The following is a 12326-nucleotide window of genomic DNA, read 5'->3' on the forward strand; positions in this document are numbered from 1 at the left end:
GACGCCCAAAAAGGCAAAAGTAAAAATTAAATATGAACTTTCTATAATTAAATGAATTTATATTTTTTTTCAGAAAAAATTACAAAAACATGACATGATGCTTTCAACTATTGGAAAACATGAGATGTAAGGATTCGAAACATCAGATCTCTACTAAGTGTATACCTTTGTCTTCCTTAAAATTAAGAAATTATTTTTGATTACAAGTTGGATGGATCACTGAATTAGTTTATCTTGATAAATAAAGAATTGCATTGAATAAATAAAGAAAAAGTTTTTCTAAGTGTGCCATATATAAAATACACGTAAAACCCCTATATTTTACATCGAATACTATCGTATATAACATGAATTAATGGGGTACTAATGTTAAATAATATTTATTTCTACGCTTGTATCACTCTACCACTCCCGGCCCCCTCGACCAAAAAAGTGGGATTTTTGTATGGAGTTTTTAGTTCTTTTTTCCTGTTTCGTGATATCAATTTCAATCCTTACATCCCCAACTTTGGGTGGCAAGTCCAGGCATTTCCGTTGGGAGGTCGAGTATATGCATTGGTCTCCGGATGGCGTCGAAGGTGTGGTTATGGGGATCAACGGGCAGTTCCCGGGGCCGACCATTCTGGCGCGGGCCGGGGATACCATTCATGTGGAGCTCACTAACAAGCTTCCAACTGAAGGAGTAGTCATCCACTGGCATGGAATCAGACAGGTTTCTTATCACTGATCTCTCTCACAGTCTCACCCCTTTCTTTCCCTTCGTTTTTTGGACCTAAATTTAATAATTTCGTTTTAAAGGGGCTATGAATACAAATTTCATAAGAATTTACGAAATTTATTTCAACTTTTTTTAGAATTTTTTGTTTTTGGAAACTGTCGGTGTCTAGTCTAAATTTGCCTTGTATTTCGCGTGATGGGGTCATGTAATTGCTGTGCATTATTAAAAATTATTTTGAATCCTCCAAAATTTTCGTGATTTTCCCTTTTTGTTCAAGAAATTCACACACAAACATAAATATATCTCATTTGTTAAGTTCTTGATTTGAAACATCAGCTTGGAACACCGTGGGCGGATGGCACTGCATCGATCTCGCAGTGTGCCATTAATCCCGGAGAAAAATTTGTGTACAGATTCAAGGTTGACAAGGTAATTTCCATGCACTCGAATCAACTCTCATTAAAATTTACTTATTTCAAACCATTGATAATATATTTGATGATCAATTCCAACACAAGTTATACATTTTTAGCCCGTTTCGCTAATGTTGGATATCTATAAATACATGTTTGTTATAATTAGGTCTCGACCTGAAATCTCGTTTCAAATTTGATATTTTGACATCTGATAGACTATAAATCATTAAGACAAAAACTTGTGTGAGACGGTCTCACGGGTCGAATTTCTGAGACGGATATCTTATTTGGATCATCCATAAAAAAATATAATTTTTTATGCTTAGAGTATTAATTTTTATTGTGAATATGGGTAGGGTTGACGGTCTCACAGATTAGTATACGTGAGACAGTCTCACATAAGACTCATTCAATCATTAAAAGATTCCAATCCAGTTAGAATAGATATTTACGAAGTCATTAAATCAGTGTTCACACTCCACATTTCATTTATCGGGACGGACACAATAAAGGTAGTGGGAGCAACATGATACGGATGGATCACCCATTTAATACATTCATGGAGTAAAAATTATCATTTTCAGTTCAAAACTTAAATATAAACTCAAATTTTATATATTTTTACGTAGTTTATATATTATCATTTTTAGGTATAGTTAATGAGTTTTGATATTATGTATATCCCCTGTGCACATTTATTTGAGTGCTGATAAGGTGACACTCACCTATTGGATGTAATTGAACGTCACATCAGGGGCGGAGCTAGCATAGGTCCAGTGTGGGCCAATGCCTACACTGGGCCAATTTTTTATATATGTGTGTGTGTATATATATATATATATATATATATATATATATATATATATATATATATATATAAGTCTAAAATTTTAATTTTTATGTGATATTATTATATGCTTAGCTGTCTGTACTTATCCAAAATTTCTCAAATTTTAGACTCAATTTTTTACATGTTACTAGTATCCAAGTATACACTTTATAGCCTTCTATATGTGTTTTTTCTTCTCGAGTCACGAACGTCATATACTTTGATTAACAATCATTCCAATTCATTTTAGTTAGTGTTTCATCTTTCATTATCTCTAAAAAAATCCAAAATGTTACCAAATTTTAGGTTCGTTTTTCATTCAATATTTGTCGATCATTCCATTGTTTTATAATTTTATGCTTTTTCTAATCGATAATGAATTCATGCTTATTTTTCGAGCGTATATTTTATATTTTATATCATATTTTGTTTTAATTTCGGATTTTGTACACGCTGTTGTTCGTCATTTTCTGACGTTTTCCCATCAATTATTAATGCTACTGGCTGTGCGTAACTTCTGTTCAAACTTTATGACACATTATTTTTAGTTGTCGATTAATCATTGTTTTTTTTCTTTTGCTTTATTAATTATAATATATTGTTGCCTACACTGAACCAATATCCTGACTCCGTCCATGCGTCACATCATCGATATTCACATAAGTGTACACGCTATATCTGCATCATATCAAAACTCGTAGTTAATATATATGTATTACATCATGATAACTATGTTATTTGATATAATATAGGCGGGCACATACTTTTACCATGGGCACTATGGAATGCAGAGATCAGCAGGGTTGTATGGTTCTTTGATAGTGAATGTGAGGGAAGGAGATCAAGAACCATTTGAATATGATGACGAATTCAACATTTTACTAAGTGATTGGTGGCACAAGGGATCCCATGAACAAGAGCTTGATCTCTCCTCCAATCCCTTCCGTTGGATTGGTGAACCTCAGGTACTACGTGTTCGTATACTTGATTTTTTACTCAATTGACAATTTTTTATTTTTTATTATTGAGAATGTCTGCTGTTGTAAGGACGTATACATAAAGATTCATAATTTTAATTAAATATATCAGACCTTGCTAATCAATGGGAGAGGACAGTACAATTGCTCCATGGCAGCGCAACGTAGCCATAGCCCAACCAGCCAATGCAAGTTAAGGGGCAACGAGCAGCACGCACCGCGACTCCTCCGTGCCCACCCTCACAAAACCTACAGGCTCAGGATAGCCAGCTCCACCGCGTTGGCTTCACTCAACTTGGCGATCGGGGTAATAAATTTACTGTTTCGAGCATTTTTTGAATTTGAATTAATTTAATTAATACTCAGTCATTCTAAGATCATTTTCGTGGGAGTTGATTAGAAACTCAATAGGTGAAATAAATATATGATGGAATATATTCCTAGATTTTATGAAATATATAGTAGGTGCGCTACAAAAAAAAGCAAGAACTAATTGTCCAACGCAAGTTGTCATTCTTGCGCATGCCTAAAAGAATTGGAGCAATGATTTTGTTTAATTCGTAGTACAGTTTTATTTTAGGAAAAAACAATTTTGTGAGACGGTCAACGTATTTTGTAAGATGAATCTCTTATTTGGGTGTTAATGAAAAAATATTACTTTTTATGCTAAAAGTATTACTTTTTATCGTGAATATTAACAGTGTTGACTCGTCTCACGGATAAGATTCGTGAGACCGTCTCACAAAAGACATTCTTTATTTTATACCATGCTAATGTCTATATTCGTTAGATATATCAACTTGAAATATATTTGTAATGAAAAATAATATTTTAACATAAAAATTAATATTTTTCTTTAGTATGCTTATACTAGAGATCTGTATCATATAATTGACCAGTATGACGGTCTCACTAGAGTTTTTGTTATTTTTTAAATAGTCTAAAATCTTCAAATACATTATTTTTCACAAATTATCCTAATTTAAATTTTAAATAAGCTATTTAAATCTTTTATATTTCGATTAGGTAAATGAGTTAGTTTATTCTTTAATTTTATAGTTAATAATATGATTTATTAAATTTTATAATAAAATGGTGTATGGATGGATACCTAGAATCACAAAATGATGGTAGTTGAGGCCGACGGAAACTACGTCCACCCATTCTCCGTCGACAACATCGACGTATACTCCGGCGAGAGCTACTCAGTCCTCTTCACCACCGACAAGGACCCTTCCAACAACTACTGGATCTCAGTTTCTGTACGAGGAAGGGAACCCAAAACCCCTCCTGGCCTAACAATACTAAACTACCGGCCAACTCCCGCTTCGAAGCTGCCGATATCCCCACCTCCAGTCGCCCCAGCTTGGAACGATTTCAAATACAGTGTGACTCTCAGCAAACAAGTTTTCGCCTTAAAGGGCAGCCCTAAGCCACCGGAAAGACCTGACAGGCGAATCTTGCTGCTAAATACGCAGAATTTCATCGACGGGTACACGAAATGGGCTATCAACAACGTCTCATTAGTCCTGCCTGCCACACCTTATCTGGGTTCCATCCGATACGGTCTGACCAAGGCATTCGAGCAAAAATCTCCCCCGGATGATTTCAGGCGCGAGTACGAGATCATGAAGCCTGCAGAAAACCAAAATTCGACCTATGGAAACGGAGTGTACACGCTGAGATTCAACACAACAGTGGATGTCATACTTCAGAACGCGAACGCGTTAAAGGCTAATGTCAGCGAGATACACCCGTGGCATCTCCACGGCCATGATTTCTGGGTCCTTGGCTACGGGGAAGGCAAGTTCACAGAAAAAGATGAGGAGAAGTTCAACCTGGAGAATCCGCCATTGAAGAACACCGCCGTGATTTTTCCTTATGGGTGGACTGCGCTAAGATTTGTGGCGGATAACCCGGGGGTGTGGGCATTCCATTGTCACATTGAGCCTCATTTGCATATGGGAATGGGAGTTGTCTTTGCAGAAGGTGTTCGTCGGATCGAGAAGATTCCTAACGAGGCTCTGGGCTGTGGTTTGACAGGGAAATTGTTGATGAAGAATGGTGGCACTTGAAGTTTACTAATCCGTTGTTTTACACAATTTGGAGAATCCGATTTCTACTCGAACAGAGGAAGGTATTTAGATGATTTTTTACATTATTAAATAAATTGATAATTCGGTATGAAGATTTTTGGGGTACGAAAACGAAGACGAATCTTAAAAAAATCTTATACTAGAATATCTGATTAAATTAATATGTATATATATGATTTTTTGGATATGTTATTATTTATAATATATTTTTATTGAATGATATTAGTTGAATGAAAAAAATTATTAGTATTTTTTATATTTTTATTTATTTTATAATATTTAATTATCTATTTTTAAAATTTAATTTAATTTTTATTGTTTTCACTAATTTAGTAATATTCATATCATACTCGAAATAATTCAAATATGAAAAAAAATATAGTTAAAGGTTGTAATAGAATATAGGGTAAAGTATGAATACAATCTTTCGATGAGTATGAAGATAAGTATAGAATTGAATATCCGACGCGATTAGAATGAAGATGAGAATTTCATGAAAACTCGACTCATTATCTTCTCTAATTTATGTAGGAAAAATTTATGTTGTAAGCATGCTATGTGATATATTGAGATATCTACTTCTGTAATTATATGTGATATTTTAAAGTGTTTAATATTGGGTATTATTATGGAAATATATCATGATTTAATAGAAGTGTGTGTAAAAAATATTTTGATATACAAACTATTAATAAATCTAAGCTCTGTTATAAATGGCTCAATTGAATATGATTCAATTAAAAAGTAAAATTTAGATTTAAAATAAAATGCTTTTAAATATAATTACACTTACTAAATTCAATTACATACATAATTTTATTTTCAGAATTATTTGTTTTTAATAAATAATTCTATTTATTTAAAGATTATATTTACCAAGAAATACATGTCATTCTCTTTAGATTAAACTATAAGTATTAATTAATGTGAATATTGTTGGTAGTTACTTTGGCTAGTTGACTATGTTGACTTATGACTAATTGGCTTTTGTAGAGTTTATTTTGACCGGTAGATTTTGATCCGATTGAATTTTCACTTGATCGATTCGAAAAATTGGACTCAGCATCATTATAACGAGCTATTTACACTCATCAAATCGATGATATTAGATCATAGATCGATATTATGATGAAATCACGATCATAAAATATTTGATGGATTATGTTTGGAGCAGCCTAGTCGAACAATAACTAGTAGGTGTCGTAGTTGGTAAAATCATTCAATTAAAATCCTATTTGAGATTATAGAAATCCATATAAATTTATTATTAAATCTAGAATTTAGACTAAATAATACATCGAGATTGGCAACTACTCTCTCTTCTCACTAGACTATTCAGCCACCCCATATTCTCTCCTAAGAGAATTCGGCTGATCACCACGCTGTCGTCGTCGTGGTCTTCCCTTATTTTCTTAATGCAAACTTGAAGAGAAATTTGGAAATCAGTCGTAGATTTAATTTTGGCAATTGAAGAAATACGTTTGAAGTTGATAATTCATAGGAAAATATAACAAGAGTTGTATCCATTTAATAACCGGAATAGTTGTATCCATATGATTAATTCACTAAAGGTAAAGTTCGATAAACTCCCTACTGTTAGATTAAAACCATACGAATGTCCAAGATTAATTTGCATATTCAAACTAGAATTCTAAACTTTCATTATGTATTGGGCACGATAATATGATACACCAACAATAGATTTCTTAATCTTGTATATTGAATACTCACTCACTCTTAAGAGAAAATTCTCAAATTATTTCATATAACCTTCTCACTCTAAATCACCATTGGTGGATACTGTTTGCACATCCATCTAACGCAAATCTGAATCAAATGGGCTATTAATGTCATTACCATGAAAGGATAATTTTCTTATACACACGAAAAAATATTCTTTCACAAGAACTTGACAAGTTTGGAGCTACTAATCATGTTTTACGTCATGTCCACCCTAAGTGTATCTACCATTGTACTTCTCACTCATATCTCATATCACGACATTATTTCTCTACTTCTACCTTATATGTTTTTATCAAACATCCGACACTTCATGCTTATTATGAAGCAAGTAGAAATATACATATCATGAATAATCATAAATAAATATAATAAAGTAGTTATGAACATACAAGTCTATATCTGGAAAAAAAAAATCTGTAATTGTGATATCCAATATGTTTGAATCCTTCTTAAAACCTTTCTACGACACATTGATTTACTTATCATTGATGTAATCCAACCAAGTGTCAAAGCCAATAAAAATTCAGATATCGGGTTATAAAGAAATGCTAATTCATAACATATTTCTTAATATACGTATTTTTTTGAATATGCAATGTAAAATAAGGAATATACTTCCGTATATGAAAGCGAAAAATATCATTAAACAAAGTATAACTTCAAAAAATATAAGATTTATACAATAAAATAAATGTTAAATCTGAAAAATTAAAGAATATCTATGTAATACTAGTCTTGAACATGAAATCAAAATTTTAAAGATATTTGGAATTAAAAGTATTTTCAACAACAAAGTAAAACCACAATGCAAAACTATTTTGGAAGTCCTAACAATCTCCACATGTGAGAGCATCTAGTTTAATGAATAAATGATGCAATACTAACTTCCTATTGACTTCCTTGAGTTTTAGGATCCTTGCACGATACAGGTAACATGGACTTTAGAATCAGAATCAATCTACCAAATGCTATAATTAATATTAGCCATATTTCTCTCCTCCATAATAGTCCAGCATCTTCTTAGACACATATGATCATAAGCTCATTTATTGACCATTTAAACTTATGTGTGTTTTAGAAGATTGTAAACGAGTCATAACGTTGAGCAAGAGTTTTCAAAATATTGTAAACTAAAATATCTAAGATATCTCAACCTTAATAGTATCATGCCGAGCATATATATCCCCCATGTGCATGACATGATCACGCACTCCTCGAACATTGGTGAGCTTTATCAATTAAAATTATATAATTAAGATTTTTATGATTGCATGATCACTATTATATTGTTAGATCGAACCTCAAATCCCAGCAAAAATCTTGTTCTTTATGAAATTATTTGAGAGAATTAGATTGCTCTCACTTTCAATGAAGACAGATCAATGAATTGATTGTTTCAATAATAACATGTGGTTTTTAATTCTCCTAGGTTCATACAACTTAATGATATAACTATTGAATTATATTCATTCTTAATCCATTGAGGTAAATTAAGAAAATAATTCAATATCATATCATAATTAATTATATTTAGCATAATGAAATTTCTTATGGGATAGAATTCACTATTCAAACGTAATTAATCTCAATTTATATATCTTATGACCAAATGTGCTCCAAATACTTTATGTACAATTTTAATTCAACTGAAAATGATGTTACTACTCTTCAATTAACTAAAACCATACAAATCAATATAATTGTCCATATATTTATTTGTGGCTGATTTTTAATTTTGAAAATAATGTGAATTGGATCAATATAATTTTCCAAAATTTCTGCTCAATAAAAAAATCTCAATTGTAGCAAGACAGAGGCAAAAATCGCTCTGATACCAACTTTTAGAAATATAACATAATATTGAACTAAATTCGATCTATATATGCATAAACATACAATGTAAAGATCGATGTGCAAAAATATAAATAAGAACAACAACTGAATATAGCCATTACTATTGAATTTGAGATAAGAACTGACAATATCTCACAAACATTGAAAACACTGATCTTATAAACCTTTATCAATTTATGAGATATTGTATCACTGACTTAATTGTATTGATTTAGGAACTATGTATGGCACTTGGTGACGCCCTAGAAAGGGTGGCCCGTGACATCCTTGGACTCGGGCAGGAAGGGAGGACCAAAGCATGACTGGTCCAAAGTTTGTCCTGGGGAGCCAAGAAGAGATATGTTGGAAGCAAGTCAAGGTAAAGAAAGAGTCACATGTTTAAACAACCCCTAACATGCAGCAACCCAAGAAGCATATCAGACAACTATGGTCGGACAAGACATGATTGAATGATACTGCCTGACCTGCAAGCCCGAAAGCATATTTCTTGGCCAGACAAGACATGATTGAATGATACTGCCTGGATTGAAAAGTTGTCTGGTCAGGCAGAGAAGCCCTTGACATCCCGGGCACTTGCAATACTTCGCAATACTTTGGAGTCTTCCCTAACTAGGCAAGGCAATGCAGTGTACCTGAGAAGATTAAGTTAAGTTATCGTTGACTTTGTCCAACGGTAATCGAGGGGTCTGTTCCCCTCTACATTTCCAAGCCATTCGACTCGGGCTCACTTTACCCGGTCACCAGCAGAAACCGTCCAGATCGGCTTTTTCCTACTCAGACCGACCATGAGGAGATTGGTGGGTCACCATACCTCATAATCATTAACATGACAAATCAGGGCCCACGACAAGACCATGGACAGTACGGGTCGCCATGTCTACTGTCAAGAACATTGTCCAGGAGTTGCAATCGAGTTCTATTCTCTCATATAAATATCCAGGTTTGCTCATTTATTTGAGACAAGAGATATTGCATTATACTGTATTCAATAGATGACATCTCTACTTAGTGTGTTATGTACTGAATTGAGCGTCAAAGTAACCATGCCGGAAATCTTTCTAGCGCCCACCGACATTTTCTTTTCGAGTGTTTACAGATCATTTGACTTGAGCGCATCCTACCTAATCCAGAGTACTCTCATTACAGGCCAAGCCACCCAAGCTCATTCTACCCGGTCAAGAGTACTCACATTGTAGGCCAAGCCATACGAGCTCATCTCAACAAGTCAAAAATCTTCAGAAGGAAATCATATATCTATGTCTGGTATATTGCCTATCCAACTCACCCATTCGATCTGGACTTCGTCTTCCCTATTTATAGATGTTCTCTAAGAATCACAGAGAGACTCGAGATTTGACAAATCTTGATGATATATCTAGGATATGAGTTAATCAAATCTCATGATATTTATCATCTTAATTCATATATTATTTTTGATTTATTTCATCGGTAAATTTTCCAAAAATACATATGTCAATGTTTTCATTAAAATTCAGTACCTAGCAATTATTTTCTAGAAATCAATACCTAGCAAATCTATAAATTTAGTTTTAACTACACATTAAGCAAATTTTACATTTTTACCCTTTATTATTTAAATAAATATATTATTTTATCCACCAAAATTATATCATTTTTCTCCATTTAAAATATAATTTTATAAAAATATTGTTTCTCAATTATCATGAAATAAAAGTAAATACTTATTTTGACATACAAAGTACCTATTATGGGGTTTCAGATACTTGCTTTTGCTTTTTGAATACTCTAAATTTATAATAAAATACTATATTTTCGAGCATTCACCGTAAATTCAGTCATTGTTGGTATTTTCATGAAAAATGCATTAGGATGACTTATCCTTGTCATTTTATTTTTTTAAAAAAAAACATAGGTCATCACTCATCATGAAATAAGATTAAGTATTTATTTTGACCAACAAAATATCTATTTTGGAGTTCAAATGCTTGATTTTTCTCTTTGAATACTCCAAATGTGATAGAAAATACTGGATTTTCGAGCTATCACAACAAATTCAATAAAGTTGGTATTTTCATTGAAAATGCATTAAGATAGCTTATTCATGTCATCTAATTTTTGAAAAAACACAGTTTCTCACTCATTGTTGAATTAGAAAAATTACTTATTTTGATCAATAAAATACCTATTTTCGGGTTCCAAATATTTGATGTGGCTATTTGAATACTTCAAATGTGTAAGAAAATATTTAAGGTTCAAGTAATATTAAGTGACTTTTGATTGTGTCATTTGTGAAAATAAAACGTGATACTTAAATTGGTACAAAGAGTATCTAATTAGAGTATATAAATACATTATTTTACCCCGTAAATACTCATATCCAATTAATTGAGGATGCCAAAATATAATTTGAAGTTAATATTAAGTGACACCGATGATGATATTCGTGAAACAAAAATGTGATACCTAAATTAATACAAATAATACATAATTCGAGTTCACAAACACCTGATTTTACCTTTTAAATACTCAAATTCGATTGAGTATGTCAAAATATATAATTTGAAGATAATATTGAATATTTTTTGATGATGAGATTTGTGAATAAAAAACGTGCTACCTAAAATTGGTACAAATAGTACCTATTTTGATTTCACATATACTTGATTTTACCATTTTAAGACTCAATTTTGATTATTTCGAGATATAAAAAATATAGTTAGTAATATTGAACGACTTTTGATGTGTCATTTGTGAAGTTAAAATGTGATACCTAAATTAGTACAAAAAATATCTAATTCGAGTCTACCAATACTTTATTTTACTTCCTAAATGAGAAGTATTTTAATTTGAGTTTGCAAATACTTGATTTCGTAAATGAGATACTCACAATATGTATTAAAATACTAGATATTCGAATAAGCAATGTAAGTTCATCAAATTTTGGTATTTTTATGGAAGATATATTTGGATGACATATTCATCTCATTTAATAATTTAAAAAAAAAACAAATTCTCAACTAAGCATGAAAATTTTAAAGTACTTAGTTTTACTTGAGAAGTACCTAATTTGAGTTTGTAAATACTTGATTTCATAAATGAGATACACATAATATGTATTAAAATAATATATATTCGAATAGGCAACGTAAATTCACCAAGTATTGATATTTTCATGGAATAAGCATTTGGATGACATATTCATATCATTTAATATTTTTTCTGTAAAAGAAAAAACAAATTCTCAACTAAGCATAAAAATTTTAAAGTATTTGTTTTTATTTGAAAAGTACCTAATTTGATATTGCAAATTTTAATTTGGTACATGAGATAGTCATAATATGTAATAGAATACTGGATATTCGAATATGCAACATAAGCTCACCAAATGTTTATCTTTCCTTGGAATATGCATTTGGATGACATATTCATCTCATTTAAAAAAAATACTAATAAATATAATGAATAATTACCAATAAGTATTATGTCAAATAAGTATAATTGTCAAATAAGTCATTCAATGAATATCAAAAAGTATTGTCAATTAATATTTATGAGTATTTTATAAATCATTGATTCAAGAATCAATAGATATGCTTAAAGTGCAAACTTCAAGCTCATTTACGAATTATGTTCATAATGCATCTCTCAATTAGTCCATGATGAATAATGAACTATGTTTATTTATTTAAATGATATGAATAAGTATACTAA

The 12326-nt window shown here is 31.4% G+C and overlaps 1 protein-coding gene across 1 annotated transcript; it reads left to right on the forward strand.

Annotated features, from left to right (window-relative positions):
* Positions 1 to 349: 349 nt before the first annotated feature.
* On the forward strand, positions 350 to 5138 carry LOC140810026 (L-ascorbate oxidase-like). The gene is made up of 5 exons (XM_073167824.1): positions 350 to 712; positions 1055 to 1147; positions 2716 to 2928; positions 3053 to 3247; positions 4056 to 5138. Exons 1-5 carry the CDS (start codon positions 446 to 448, stop codon positions 5013 to 5015), a joined length of 1728 nt encoding a protein of 575 aa, XP_073023925.1. The 5' UTR covers positions 350 to 445; the 3' UTR covers positions 5016 to 5138.
* Positions 5139 to 12326: the final 7188 nt, after the last annotated feature.

The sequence above is a fragment of the Primulina eburnea genome, chromosome 13 (genome assembly GCF_022965805.1).
Source record: "Primulina eburnea isolate SZY01 chromosome 13, ASM2296580v1, whole genome shotgun sequence".
NCBI classification, from domain to species: Eukaryota; Viridiplantae; Streptophyta; class Magnoliopsida; order Lamiales; family Gesneriaceae; genus Primulina; species Primulina eburnea.

Excerpts from the sequence above, each read along its gene's own strand:
- LOC140810026 (XM_073167824.1), top strand. The coding sequence starts at position 446 with ATGGAGTTTTTAGTTCTTTTTTCCTGTTTCGTGATATCAATTTCAATC. Across the intron at positions 1,148-2,715 it reads ACAGATTCAAGGTTGACAAG|GCGGGCACATACTTTTACCA; the intron begins GTAATTTCCATG and ends GATATAATATAG. Across the intron at positions 2,929-3,052 it reads GTTGGATTGGTGAACCTCAG|ACCTTGCTAATCAATGGGAG; the intron begins GTACTACGTGTT and ends TAAATATATCAG.